This window comes from Pseudophryne corroboree (genome assembly GCF_028390025.1).
Source record: "Pseudophryne corroboree isolate aPseCor3 chromosome 3 unlocalized genomic scaffold, aPseCor3.hap2 SUPER_3_unloc_15, whole genome shotgun sequence".
Taxonomy (NCBI): domain Eukaryota; kingdom Metazoa; phylum Chordata; class Amphibia; order Anura; family Myobatrachidae; genus Pseudophryne; species Pseudophryne corroboree.
The window spans coordinates 1,294,767-1,307,546 of NW_026967503.1; the positions used below are offsets into that span (position 1 = coordinate 1,294,767).

General features: G+C 46.7%; 1 protein-coding gene across 1 annotated transcript in view; it reads left to right on the plus strand.

Annotated features, from left to right (window-relative positions):
* Window positions 1–12,780, plus strand: part of LOC134983428 (paternally-expressed gene 3 protein-like) — a 239,981-nt gene that overhangs the window by 74,640 nt on the left and 152,561 nt on the right. Inside the window, exon 6 of the mRNA XM_063949109.1 lies at window positions 5,421–6,991. Within this exon, the coding sequence (XP_063805179.1) occupies window positions 5,421–6,991 (1,571 nt within the window). The remainder of the gene's footprint in view (window positions 1–5,420; window positions 6,992–12,780) is intronic.

Sequence of the window (12,780 nt, forward strand, 5' to 3'; positions counted from 1 at the left end):
CTCATAAAAGCGAGATCAAGAGAGCAGTTGCTGAACACTTTCTCTGGAAGTGAAACGGCAACACGGCTGGATTCTATATATTCCAAAGTCGCAGTGGGTTCTTACAGCTCATCTGCTTCTCCTAGGCATGATCTTAGATACAGACCAGAAAAGGGTTATCTTCCGATAGAGAGAGCTCAGGAGCTCGTGACACTGGTCAGGAATCTATTAAAATCAAAACAGGTGTCAGTGCATCACTGCACTCAAGTCCTGGGAAGGAGGGTGGCATAATTCGAGGCCATTCCCTTCGGCAGGTTCCATACGAGGACCTTACATTGGGACTTACTGGACAAGTGGTCCGGATCACATCATCGGATGCATCGGTTAATCACCCTATCCCCCAGGGCCAGGGTGTCACTCCTGTGGTGGCTGCAGAGTGCTCGCCTTCTGGAGGGCTGCAGATTCAGCATTCAAGACTAGGTCCTGGTGACCACGGAAGCAAGCCTCCGAGGGTGGGGAGCAGTCACACAGGGAAGAAATTTCCAAGGGCTGTGGTCAAGTCAAGAGACTTGCCTTCACATCAACATCCTGGAACTAAGGGCCATATACAACGCCCTGCGTTAAGCGGAGAACTTGCTTCGCGACCAACCGGTTCTGATTCAGTCGGACATCACCGCAGTAGCGCATGTAAACCGATAAGGCAGCACAAGGAGCAGAGTGGCGATGGTGGAAGCCTCCAGAATTCTTCGCTGGGCGGAGAATCACGTAAGCGCACTGTCGGCGGTGTTCATCCCGGGAGTGGACAACTGGGAAGCAGACTTCCTCAGCAGACACGACCTCCACCCGAGAGAGTAGGGACTTCATCAGGAGGTCTTCGCACAGATTGCAAGTCAGTGGGGACTGCCCCAGATAGACATGATGGCGTCCCGCCTCAACAAAAAGCTACAGAGGTATTGCGCCAGATCAAAAGACCCTCAGGCGGTAGCTGTAGATGCCCTGGTTACACCGTGGGTGTTCCAGTCGGTCTATATGTTTCCTCCTCTTCCTCTCATACCCAAGGTGTTGAGAATAATAAGAAAAAGAGGAGTGAGAACAATTCTTATTGTTCCAGATTGGCTACGAAGGACCTGGTATCCGGATCTGCTGGAAATGCTCACAGAGGACCCGTGGCCTCTTCCTCTAAGACAGGATCTGTTGCAACAGGGGCCCTGTCTGTTCCAAGACTTACAGCGGCTGCGTTTGACGGCATGGCAGTTGAATGCCGGATCCTAGCTGAAAAGGGCATTCCGGATGAGGTCCTTCCTACGCTGATAAAGGCTAGGAAGGACGTGACATCTAAACATCACCGAATATGGCGAAAATATGTATCTGAGGCCAGGAATGCTCCTACGGAGGAATTCCAGCTGGGCCATTTCCTTCACTTCCTACAGTCCGGAGTGAATTTGGGCCTAAAATTGGTCTCCATTAAAGTCCAGATTGCGGCCCTATCCATTTTCTTTCAAAAGGAATTGGCTTCTCTACCGGAAATCCAGACGTTTGTAAAGGGAGTGCTGTATATTCAGCCTCCTTTTGTGCCTCCAGTGTCACCTTGGGATCTTAACGTGGTGTTAGGCTTCTTGAAATCCCACTGGTTTGAACCACTTAAATTGGTGGAGTTGAAATATCTCGCGTGGAAGGTGGTCATGCTATTAGCCTTGGCTTCGGCCAGGCGCGTGTCAGAGTTGGCGGCTTTGTCACATAAAAGCCCCTATCTGGTTTTCCATATGGATAGAGCAGAATTGCGGACCCGTCCAAAATTTCTGCCAATAGTGGTTTCATCTTTTCATATAAATCAACCTATTGTCGTGCCTGTGGCTACTAGTGACTTGGAGGATTCCGAGTTGCTTGTTGTGGTCAGGGCTTTGAAGGTTTATGTAGCCAGAATGGCTAGGGTCAGGAAAACAGAGTCGTTGTTTATCCTGTATGCATCCAACAAGCTGGGTGCTCCTGCATCAAAGCAAACTACTGCTCGTTGGATTTGTAACACGATTCAGCAGGCTCATTTGGCGGCTGGCTTACCGCTGCCAAAATCAGTTAAGGCCCATTTCACTAGGAAGGTGGGTTCTTCTTGGGCGGCTGCCCGAAGGGTCTCTGCATTACAATTTTGCCAAGCGGCTTCTTGGTCAGGTTCAAATACTTTTGCAAAGTTCTACAAGTTTGATACCCTGGCTGAGCAGGACCTTTTGTTTGCTCAATCGGTGCTGCAGAGTCATCTGCACTCTCCCGCCCGTTTGGGAGCTTTGGTATAATCCCCATGGTCCTTACGGAGTCCCCAGCATCCACTAGGACGTTAGAGAAAATAAGATTTTACCTACCGGTAAATCTATTTCTCGTAGTCCGTAGTGGATGCTGGGCGCCCGTCCCAAGTGCGGACTTTTCTGCAAGACTTGTATATAGTTATTGTTTCAATAAGGGTTGAGTTATGGTTGCATCTGGGTTTGACCTGATGCTCTGTTTTTTGTCATACTGTTAACTGGTTGTTATCACGTGTTATACGGTGTGATTGGTGTGGCTGGTATGAATCTTGCCCTGAATTATCAAAATCCTTTCCTTGTACTGTCAGCTCTTCTGGGCACAGTTTCTCTAACTGAGGTCTGGAGGAGGGGCATAGAGGGAGGAGCCAGTGCACACCAGAACCTAAATTCTTTCTTAACGTGCCCATGTCTCCTGTGGAGCCGTCTATCCCCATGGTCCTTACGGAATCCCCAGCATCCACTACGGACTACGAGAAATAGATTTACCGGTAAGTAAAATCTTATTTTATACTTCATGGTTAGTTGCCAGTACAAGAGAGAGATATATCTAAGTCTTATTATAATATTACATTTGTTATTGTGAGTGTTCTCAGGAGGGTGGACACAATGATAGTCTGAGACGCAATATTATAAAGCCTTCATTAAAAGTTATGTTTTATTATACACACACATTTACAATTAAGTGTCCCAGAGAGTCGTCTTCTCCTATTGTTTACAAGATTAATATTGTTACAGAAATTGACACATTTCCATAATGTATTTTATTTCCAGCAGAGGGACACACAAGCAGGAACATCTCAGAAGGACATCTAATGTTATCCCCGGATTGTGAAATAAGAGATAATGACAGTATACAGGATTCTCCAGGAGCTAATCCTATTACCCCAATTATACATCCAGCTCTATCAGCTGATCCCCCTGATCCTGGGAGTAGGGACTTCATCAGGAGGTCTTCGCACAGATTGCAAGTCAGTGGGGACTGCCAAAGATAGACATGATGGCGTCCCGCCTCAACAAAAAGCTACAGAGGTATTGTGCCAGATCAAAAGACCTTCAGGCGGTAGCTGTAGATGCCCTGGTTACACCGTGGGTGTTCCAGTCGGTCTATGTGTTTCCTCCTCTTCCTCTCATACCCAAGGTGTTGAGAATAATAAGAAAAAGAGGAGTGAGAACAATTCTTATTGTTCCAGATTGGCTACGAAGGACCTGGTATCCGGATCTGCTGGAAATTCTCACAGAGGACCCGTGGCCTCTTCCTCTAAGACAGGATCTGTTGCAACAGCGGCCCTGTCTGTTCCAAGACTTACCGCGGCTGCGTTTGACGGCATGGCGGTTGAATGCCGGATCCTAGCTGAAAAGGGCATTCCGGATGAGGTCATTCCTACGCTGATAAAGGCTAGGAAGGACGTGACATCTAAACATTATCACCAAATATCGCGAAAATATGTTTCTTCGTGTGAGGCCAGGAATGCTCCTACAGAGGAATTCCAGCTGGGCCATTTCCTTCACTTCCTACAGTCCGGAGTGAATTTGGGCCTAAAATTGGTCTCCATTAAAGTCCAGATTTCGGCCCTATCCATTTTCTTTCAAAAGGAATTGGCTTCTCTACCGGACGTTTGTAAAGGGAGTGCTGCATATTCAGCCTCCTTTTGTGCCTCCAGTGTCACCTTGGGATCTTAACGTGGTGTTAGGCTTCTTGAAATCCCACTGGTTTGAACCACTTAAATTGGTGGAGTTGAAATATCTCGCGTGGAAGGTGGTCATGCTATTAGCCTTGGCTTCGGCCAGGCGCGTGTCAGAGTTGGCGGCTTTGTCACATAAAAGCCCCTATCTGGTTTTCCATATGGATAGAGCAGAATTGCAGACCCGTCCACAATTTCTGCCAAAAGTGGTTTCATCTTTTCATATGAATCAACCTATTGTCGTGCCTGTGGCTACTAGTGACTTGGAGGATTCCGAGTTGCTTGTTATGGTCAGGGCTTTGAAGCTTTATGTAGCCAGAATGGCTAGGGTCAGGAAAACAGAGTCGTTGTTTATCCTGTATGCATCCAACAAGCTGGGTGCTCCTGCATCAAAGCAAACTATTGCTCGCTGGATCTGTAACACGATTCAGCAGGCTCATTTGGCGGCTGGATTACCGCTGCCAAAATCAGTTAAGGCCCATTCCACTAGGAAGGTGGGCTCTTCTTGGGCGGCTGCCCGAGGGGTCTCTGCATTACAACTTTGCCAAGCGGCTACTTGGTCAGGTTCAAATACTTTTGCAAAGTTCTACAAGTTTGATACCCTGGCTGAGCAGGACCTTTTGTTTGCTCAATTGGTGCTGCAGAGTCATCTGCACTCTCCCGCCCGTTTGGGAGCTTTGGTATAATCCCCATGGTCCTTACGGAGTCCCCAGCATCCACTAGGACGTTAGAGAAAATAAGATTTTACCTACCGGTAAATCTATTTCTCGTAGTCTGTAGTGGATGCTGGGCGCCCGTCCCAAGTGCGGACTTTTCTGCAAGACTTGTATATAGTTATTGTTTCAATAAGGGTTGAGTTATGGTTGCATCTGGGTTTGACCTGATGCTCTGTTTTTTGTCATACTGTTAACTGGTTGTTATCACGTGTTATACGGTGTGATTGGTGTGGCTGGTATGAATCTTGCCCTGAATTATCAAAATCCTTTCCTTGTACTGTCAGCTCTTCTGGGCACAGTTTCTCTAACTGAGGTCTGGAGGAGGGGCATAGAGGGAGGAGCCAGTGCACACCAGAACCTAAATTCTTTCTTAAAGTGCCCATGTCTCCTGTGGAGCCGTCTATCCCCATGGTCCTTACGGAATCCCCAGCATCCACTACGGACTACGAGAAATAGATTTACCGGTAAGTAAAATCTTATTTTATACTTCATGGTTAGTTGCCAGTACAAGAGAGAGATATATCTAAGTCTTATTATAATATTACATTTGTTATTGTGAGTGTTCTCAGAAGGGTGGACACAATGATAGTCTGAGACATAATATTATAAAGCCTTCATTAAAAGTTATGTTTTATTATACACACACATTTACATTTAAATGTGTCCCAGAGAGTCGTCTTCTCCTATTGTTTACAAGATTAATATTGTTACAGAAATTGACACATTTCCATAATGTATTTTATTTCCAGCAGAGGGACACACAAGCAGGAATATCTCAGAAGAACATCTAATGTTATCCCTGGATTCTGAAATAACCGATAATGACAGTAGACAGGATTATCCAGGAGCTAACCCCATTACCCCAATTATTCATCCAGGTCTATCAGCTGATCCCCCTGATCCTGGGAAATGTTCTCCTGATCACGCTTATATTGGTACATCTGTTACAGCTCTAACAGTAGATACAGTGTTTCCATGTTCTATAGATGCCAAATGTTTTACACAGAACACAAAGCTTCATCAGCCAGCTAAGGCAGGTGAGAGGCCATTTCCATGTTCTGAGTGTGGGAAATATTTTACATGCAAATCAGCTCTTGTTACACATCAGAGAAGACACACAGGTGAGAAGCCATTTCCATGTTCTGAGTGTGAGAAATGTTTTGCATGGAAATCAAATCTGGTTACACACCAGCAAATTCACACAGGTGAGAAGCCATTTCCATGTTCTGAGTGTGAGAAATGTTTTGCACGGAAATTACATCTTGTTAGACATCAGCAAAGTCACACAGGTGAGAAGCCATTTCCATGTTCTGAGTGTGGGAAATGTTTTGCACAGAAATCAGAACTTGTTATACATCAGAAAAGTCACACAGGTGAGAAGCCATTTCCATGTACTGAGTGTGGGAAATGTTTTGCACATAAATCAGACCTTGTTAAACATCACAGAAGTCACACAGGTGCAAAGCCATTTCCATGTTTTGAGTGTGGGAAATGTTTTGCAATCAAATCAGATCTTGTTAATCATCAGAGAAGTCACACAGGTGAGAAGCCGTTTTCTTGCTCTGAGTGTGGGAAATGTTTTTCCTGGAAATCACTACTTGTTATACATCTGCGAAGTCACACAGGTGAGAATCCATTTCCATGTTCTGAGTGTGGGAAATGTTTTCAACACAAATCACATCTTGTTACACATCAAAGAATTCACACAGGTGAGAAGCCATTTCAATGTTCTGAGTGTGGGAAATGTTTTATCCAGAAATCACAACTTGTTATACATCAGGGAAGTCACACAGGAGAAAGGCCATTTCCATGTTCTGAGTGTAGGAAATGTTTTACAAACAAATCGCATCTTGTTAGACATCAGAGAAGTCACACAGGTGAGAGGCCATTTTCATGTTCTGAGTGTGGGAAATGTTTTGCACGGAAATCAGTACTTGTTGAACATCACAGAAGTCACACAGATGAGAAGCCATTTCCATGTTCTGAGTGTGGGAAATGTTTTGCACACAAATCAGATCTTGTTATACATCAGAGAAGTCACACAGGTGAGAAGCCATATTCCTGTTCTGAGTGTGGGAAATATTTTGCACAGAAATCATATCTTATTACACATCAGAGAAGTCACACAGGTGAGAAGCCATATTCCTGTTCTGAGTGTGGGAAATATTTTGCACAGAAATCATATCTTATTACACATCAGAGAAGTCACACAGGTGAGAAGCCATTTTCTTGCTCTGAGTGTGGGAAATGTTTTATACGGAAATCACAACTTGTTACACATCAGCGAAATCACACAGGTGAGTGGCCATTTCCATCCTCTGTGAAATAAATCAGCACAATAGACATCACTTGGAAACTATTGTACTCTTCTGGAGTATACTTAACATTGCCATGCATTGTTCTTCAAGGTTCTTATCTCCTATGCTTTTTGCAATATACATGCTACAACTGGGTGATATAATCAGATGTCATGCCCTTATCTACCACTGCTATGCAGATGACTTGTCTTTTGCTCCGGATACTGAGAACCCAGTACCAATCCTAAATGGTTGTCTAGCTGAGCTCCATGTGTGGGTGATGCCAGTTGGCTGTGACTCAGTCCTGGTGAAACAGGTCCTTATGGTAGAAGCCCACCAACAAAAGGCAGGGCTACAGCTCAGCTTTGCAAACCAACCAGACTTATGCTTGTGGGTTCAGAGTTACAAAATGCTGATCATGTGGAATCTTGGTGTCCTGGATGGTGGAGTGACACTTAGATATCAGGTATCATCCACAATCAGATCCTCATCTGAGGAACATAGCCAGACTCCAGCACTTTATTCCCTCAGAAGATCTACCTACAGTCATACATGCACTTGTATCATCATGCATAGACTACTGCAATGTCCTCTACCTGGGTCTCCCAGCAAAAGAATTGCACCACTTGTGGCTTGTACAGAATGCAGCAGCCAGTCATATCTAACCGGCCCGTTCCTGCCACATAACACCCATTCTCTTCTCCCTTCACCGGCTGCCTGTAAGATGATGACTTACATAATCTTACTGACTCTCCCATCCCTACATGACCAGGGTCCATGGAACCAGAAGCAGCTTCTGCCTCCTTACTGCCTGGTTTCTTCCGTCTGCAGATGAAGGACTGTTACCACCAGTACCAAGAATCCCCAAGAAGTTCTGAAATATCAGGGGGGGGGGGGGGAGACAGGGTGGTGGCACTATTGCTGTAGCGGAGGCTGCCGGAAGTACTGTCTGTGGGTAATATTGTCACCAAGCAGTGCTGAGGTGGAAGAGGGGGGGCACAGGGTGGTGAACAGTAGGGGAGACAAGGTAGTTGACAGTAGTGGGGGGAAAGACAGGTTGGGGGAGATAGGGCAGGTGGCAGTAGTGGGAAGAGACCGGGCGGGTGGAAGTAGTGAGACAGGGTGGGTGGCAGTAGTGGGGGAGACAGGGAGGGTGGCAGTAGTGTGGGGAGACAGGGAGGGTGGCAGTAGTGGGGGGAGACAGAGTGGGTGGCAGTAGGGGGAGGAGACAGGGCGGTGGCATTAGTGGGGGGAGACAGGGCGGGTGGCAGTAGTGGGGGAGACATGGCGAGTGGGGGTAGACAGGGCAGATGGTCACAGTGCAGTACCAGGGGCTGCTGGAGGCAGTAAAGAGGTGTATGTGTCCCGCACAGAATCAGTTGATAATTAGGCCTAATGATGATTATGCTTCCTTATTTCTAATTAATCCCTTGTATGTGTTACTGTTATTTGCTGTGTCAGCCTTTATGTGTGTTCTGTGTAATAATACTGAAAGTAGTGCTGCTACCGATCTCATATCATTTGTAGTAACTTGCAAAAAATGAGGAAAAGATAATGTGCACTCTGGAAGTTTATCGGGGGTTAAAGATGAATGCAGATGTGACATCACGCAGCCCCTGGAAAATGGTCCCGGCCCTCCCCATATAGCTAGACAAAAAAATGTGTATTAAAGATATGAAATAAAGTTGTTTAAAAACAAAAGATTTCCGTGAAGTCTTTTTATTTCTCTTACGTCCGAGAGGATGCTGGGGTTCCATTTAGTACCATGGGGTATAGATGGGTCTCTTAGGGGCCATGGGCACTAAGAGTTTAATAGTGTGGGCTGGCTTCTCCCTCTATGCCCCTACCAGACTCAGTTTAGAAAATGTGCCCAGTGAAGCCGGTCACAGCTAGGGGAGCTCCTAGGACTTTCTCATACGTCCTAGAGGATACTGGGGTTCACTTCAGTACCATGGGGTATAGATGGTTCCGTAGGAGCCATGGGCACTTTAAGACTTTTCAAGGGTGTGAACTGGCTCCTCCCTCTATGCCCCTCCTCCAGACCTCAGTTTAGAAAATGTGCCCAGGCAGACTAGATGCACTCCAGGGGAGCTCTACTGAGTTTCTCTGAAAGACATGTTAGGTTTTTTATTTTCAGGGAGGACTGCTGGCAACAGTCTCCCTGCTTCGTGGCACTTAGGGGGCAGAAGTAGGAACCAACTTCCTGAATAGTTTCATGGCTCTGCTCCTGGCTGACAGGACACCACTAGCTCCTGAAGGGTAATTAAAGCTAGCTGCGGTTCTCTGCTCACTCCCCCAGCTCGCCGCCACCCCCTTACAGAGCCAGAAGACAGGTGAGTGTAAGAAGAAAAGGATCTTCAGTCATCATGATGGCTAAAAGGTACCGCGCAGCGGGCGGGAATGCTGCGCGCCATGCTACCCATCACACTCAGGCACTGCAGGGCGTGGGGGGGTGCACTGGGCAGCATGAAACCTAGTAAAACTAGCAGATAAGGGGCATAAGTTGCTGAGGCACAGTCCTACCCCCGCCAGTATAAATAGCAAAAAGTCTGAGGAAAAATGTGCCATAACGGGGGCGGGGCTTCCTCAGTCAGCCAGCACACTGCTCCGCGTCATTTTCTCTCCTTCCAGGATGCAGATAAGAATGCTGGTCCTCCACTGCTGAACCAAGTATCAGGGTGCAAAATGGAGGGTACAGTGAAATTTGGTGCTATACATTGTGTTATCATTATAAAAGCGCTGCAGGTCTGTGGGCATTTTGTGTTTCACAGACATTTTATTGCTGGTGCTGGGTTGTGAACTGGCAATTCCTATCGGTGTCCTGACAGATTTTACTGTGGGTCTGTCCCCTATAAGTCTCGGAGTGTCTGTGGTGTGGTGTGCACGTGTGTGACATGTCTGAGGCAGGGAGCTCTTCCCCTGAGGGAACCATTATGGGGACACAGTTGTAATGTGGTGGCGCTGCCGGCACACCATGAGCCTGGGTGAAAGAATTACGTGATACTGTGAATCATATCAGTAAGAGATTAAATAAGTCTGAGTCTCATGCAGAAAACGAGAAAATCAGTGGAAGATGTGATTTTTAGTGGTTCTGCTTTTTCATCCGCAGGCGACCCCTCTGGGTCACATAAAAGACCATTTGCAGAAATAGTACAACTGATACCAACACGGGTTCTGATTCCTGTGTCGACACTAGTGATCCCAGAGAAATAGATCCTAAATTGTCAAAAAGCATTCAATATATTATTGTTGCTATAACGGAGGTTTTGGAAGTTACTGAAGCCCCTCCTGTACCTCAGGAGGCTTATTTTTATAAAGAAAAGAAAATGAATCTAGCCTTCCCTCCTCACGAGCTAAATACTCTCTTTGAGGGAACTTGGGCAAACCCTGAAAAGAAATTTCAGATTCCCAAAAGGATTCAGGTAGCTTTTCCTTTCCCGGCAGAGGACAGGAAAAGGTGGGAGTCATCCCCTGTTTTAGACAGTGCCCTGTCACGGTTAACAAAAAAGGTGATTCTCCCTGCACCTGGGACGGCTTCACTAATGGAGCCGGCAGACTGCAAGTTGGAGACTACGTTAAAATCTGTGGCCAATGGTACACTGCTCAGGCCCACCATTGCTTGCGTGTGGGTGAGTAGGGCTATCGAAAAAAATGGTCAGATAACTTGTCATCTGAAATTGATACGATAAATAGAGACGAGATTCTCCTAAAGTTAGGTTGAAGGATATTGGTCTTTTTGGTTCAAGAGCTGCTACCATGGCAGTCTCGGCTCGGAGGGCGTTGTGGATTCGCCGTGGAATGCAAGCGCAGATTCAAAAGAAATATGGAGGCTCTCCAGTATAAAGGTGAAGCCTTGTTTGGAGATGGGCTGGATGCGTTGGTCTCTGCGGCTACCGAAGGTAAGTCGACATTCTTGCCTTATGCTCCTGCACCGGCGAAAAAGACATAACTCAGATGCAGTCCTTTTGGCCCAACAAATACAAAAAGGCCAAAGGTTCCCCCTTTACAGGTAGAGTGAGAGGACGAGGAAAAAAAGTCAGCAGCGTCTCCTGGATCGCAGGAGCAGGAGTCCACCCCTGCTTCTGCCAAATCTGCAGCATGATGCTGGGTCTCCCTTGCGGGAGTCCGCTCGGGTGAGAGCACGTCTGAAACTTTTCAGTCAGATCTGGGCTCAATCTGGCCTGGGCCCATGGATACAAGCTGGAGTTTCAAGACGTCCCCCTATGCCGATTTTTCAAATCGACCTTACCAGCTTCTCTTCCAGAGAAGTAGTAAAGGCTGCAATACAGAAATTAGGTTTTTAGTCAAGCCTCTTCATAGTTCCGAAGCCGGACGTCTCAGTCAAACCAATTCCAATCCTGAAATCTCTGAATCTCTACCTGAAAAGGTTCAAGTTCAAGATGGAATCTCTGAGGGCAGTGATTTCCAGTCTGGAGGAAGGAGATGTCATGGTGTCGGTAGACATAAAAGATGCCTACTTACATGTTCCCATTTATCCTCCACATCAGGTTTATCTGAGGTTCGCAGTACAGGATTGCCATTACCAGTTTCAGACATTGCTGTTCGGACTCTCCACGGCACCGAGGGTGTTCACGAAGGTGATGGCAGAGATAATAGTCCTCCTTCGACAACAAGGAGTCAATATAATTCCTTACCTGGACGAACTCCTGATAAAAGCGAGATCCAAGGAATGGTTGGTGCAGAATATTGCACTCTCCCTGTCAGTGCTCCAACAACATGGTTGGATTTTGAATTTTCCAAAGTCGCAGTTGGAACCAACGACAAGATTGTCTTTTCTAGGGAAGATACTTGACACAGAAGTTCAGCGGGTATTTCTTCCAGTTGAAAAAGATCCAGAAAATGGTCAAACAAGTTTTGAAACTGACGAGAGTGTCGATACATCAATGCATTTGGTTGTTGGGAAAGATGGTAGCGGCCTACGAGGCCATACAGTTTTCCAGATTCCATGCCAGAGTATTCCAATGGGATCTGTTAGACAAGTGATCCGGATCCCACCTACACATGCACCAGAGGATAATCCTGTCCTCCGAAGCCAGGATTTCGCTCCTGTGGTGGCTGCACTGTTCTCACCTACTAGAGGGTCGCAGGTTCGAGATTCAGGACTGTGTCCTAGTAACCACAGATGCAAGTCTCTAAGGCTGGGGTGCAGTCACACTAGGAAAGAGTTTCCAAGGAAAATGGTCAAGTCAGGAATCCTGTCTTCACATAAACGTTCTGGAATTGAGAGCCATTTACAACGGCCTTCTACAAGATCAGCCAGTGCAGATCCAGTCAGACAATGTAACAGCAGTCGCATACATAAACCATCAAGGCGGAACGAAAAGCAGAGCGGCAATGGCAGAGGTGACAAAGATCCTCCTCTGGGCAGAAAGACATGCAAGAGCTTTGTCGGCAATTTTCATTCCGGGAGTGGACAACTGGGAAGCAGACTCCCTCAGCAGACACTATCTCCAACCAGGGGAGTGGGGCCTTCACCAAGAAGTCTTCGCAGAGGTGACAAGTCTTTGGGGAGTCCCTCAAGTAGACATGATGGCATCTCGTCTCAACAAGAAGCTTCAGAGATATTGTTTCAGGTCGAGAGACCCTCAAGCAGTAGCAGTGGATGCACTGATGACCCAGTTGGTGTTTCGGTTGGTATATGTCTTCCCTCCTCTTCCAGTAATACCAAAAGTTCTCAAAATAATAAGAATAACAAGGGTTCGACTAATCCTCATTGCCCCAGACTGGCCAAGGAGGGCTTGGTATCCAGATCTTCAGCAGTTGCTCATGGATGATCCTCGGCCTCTTCCTC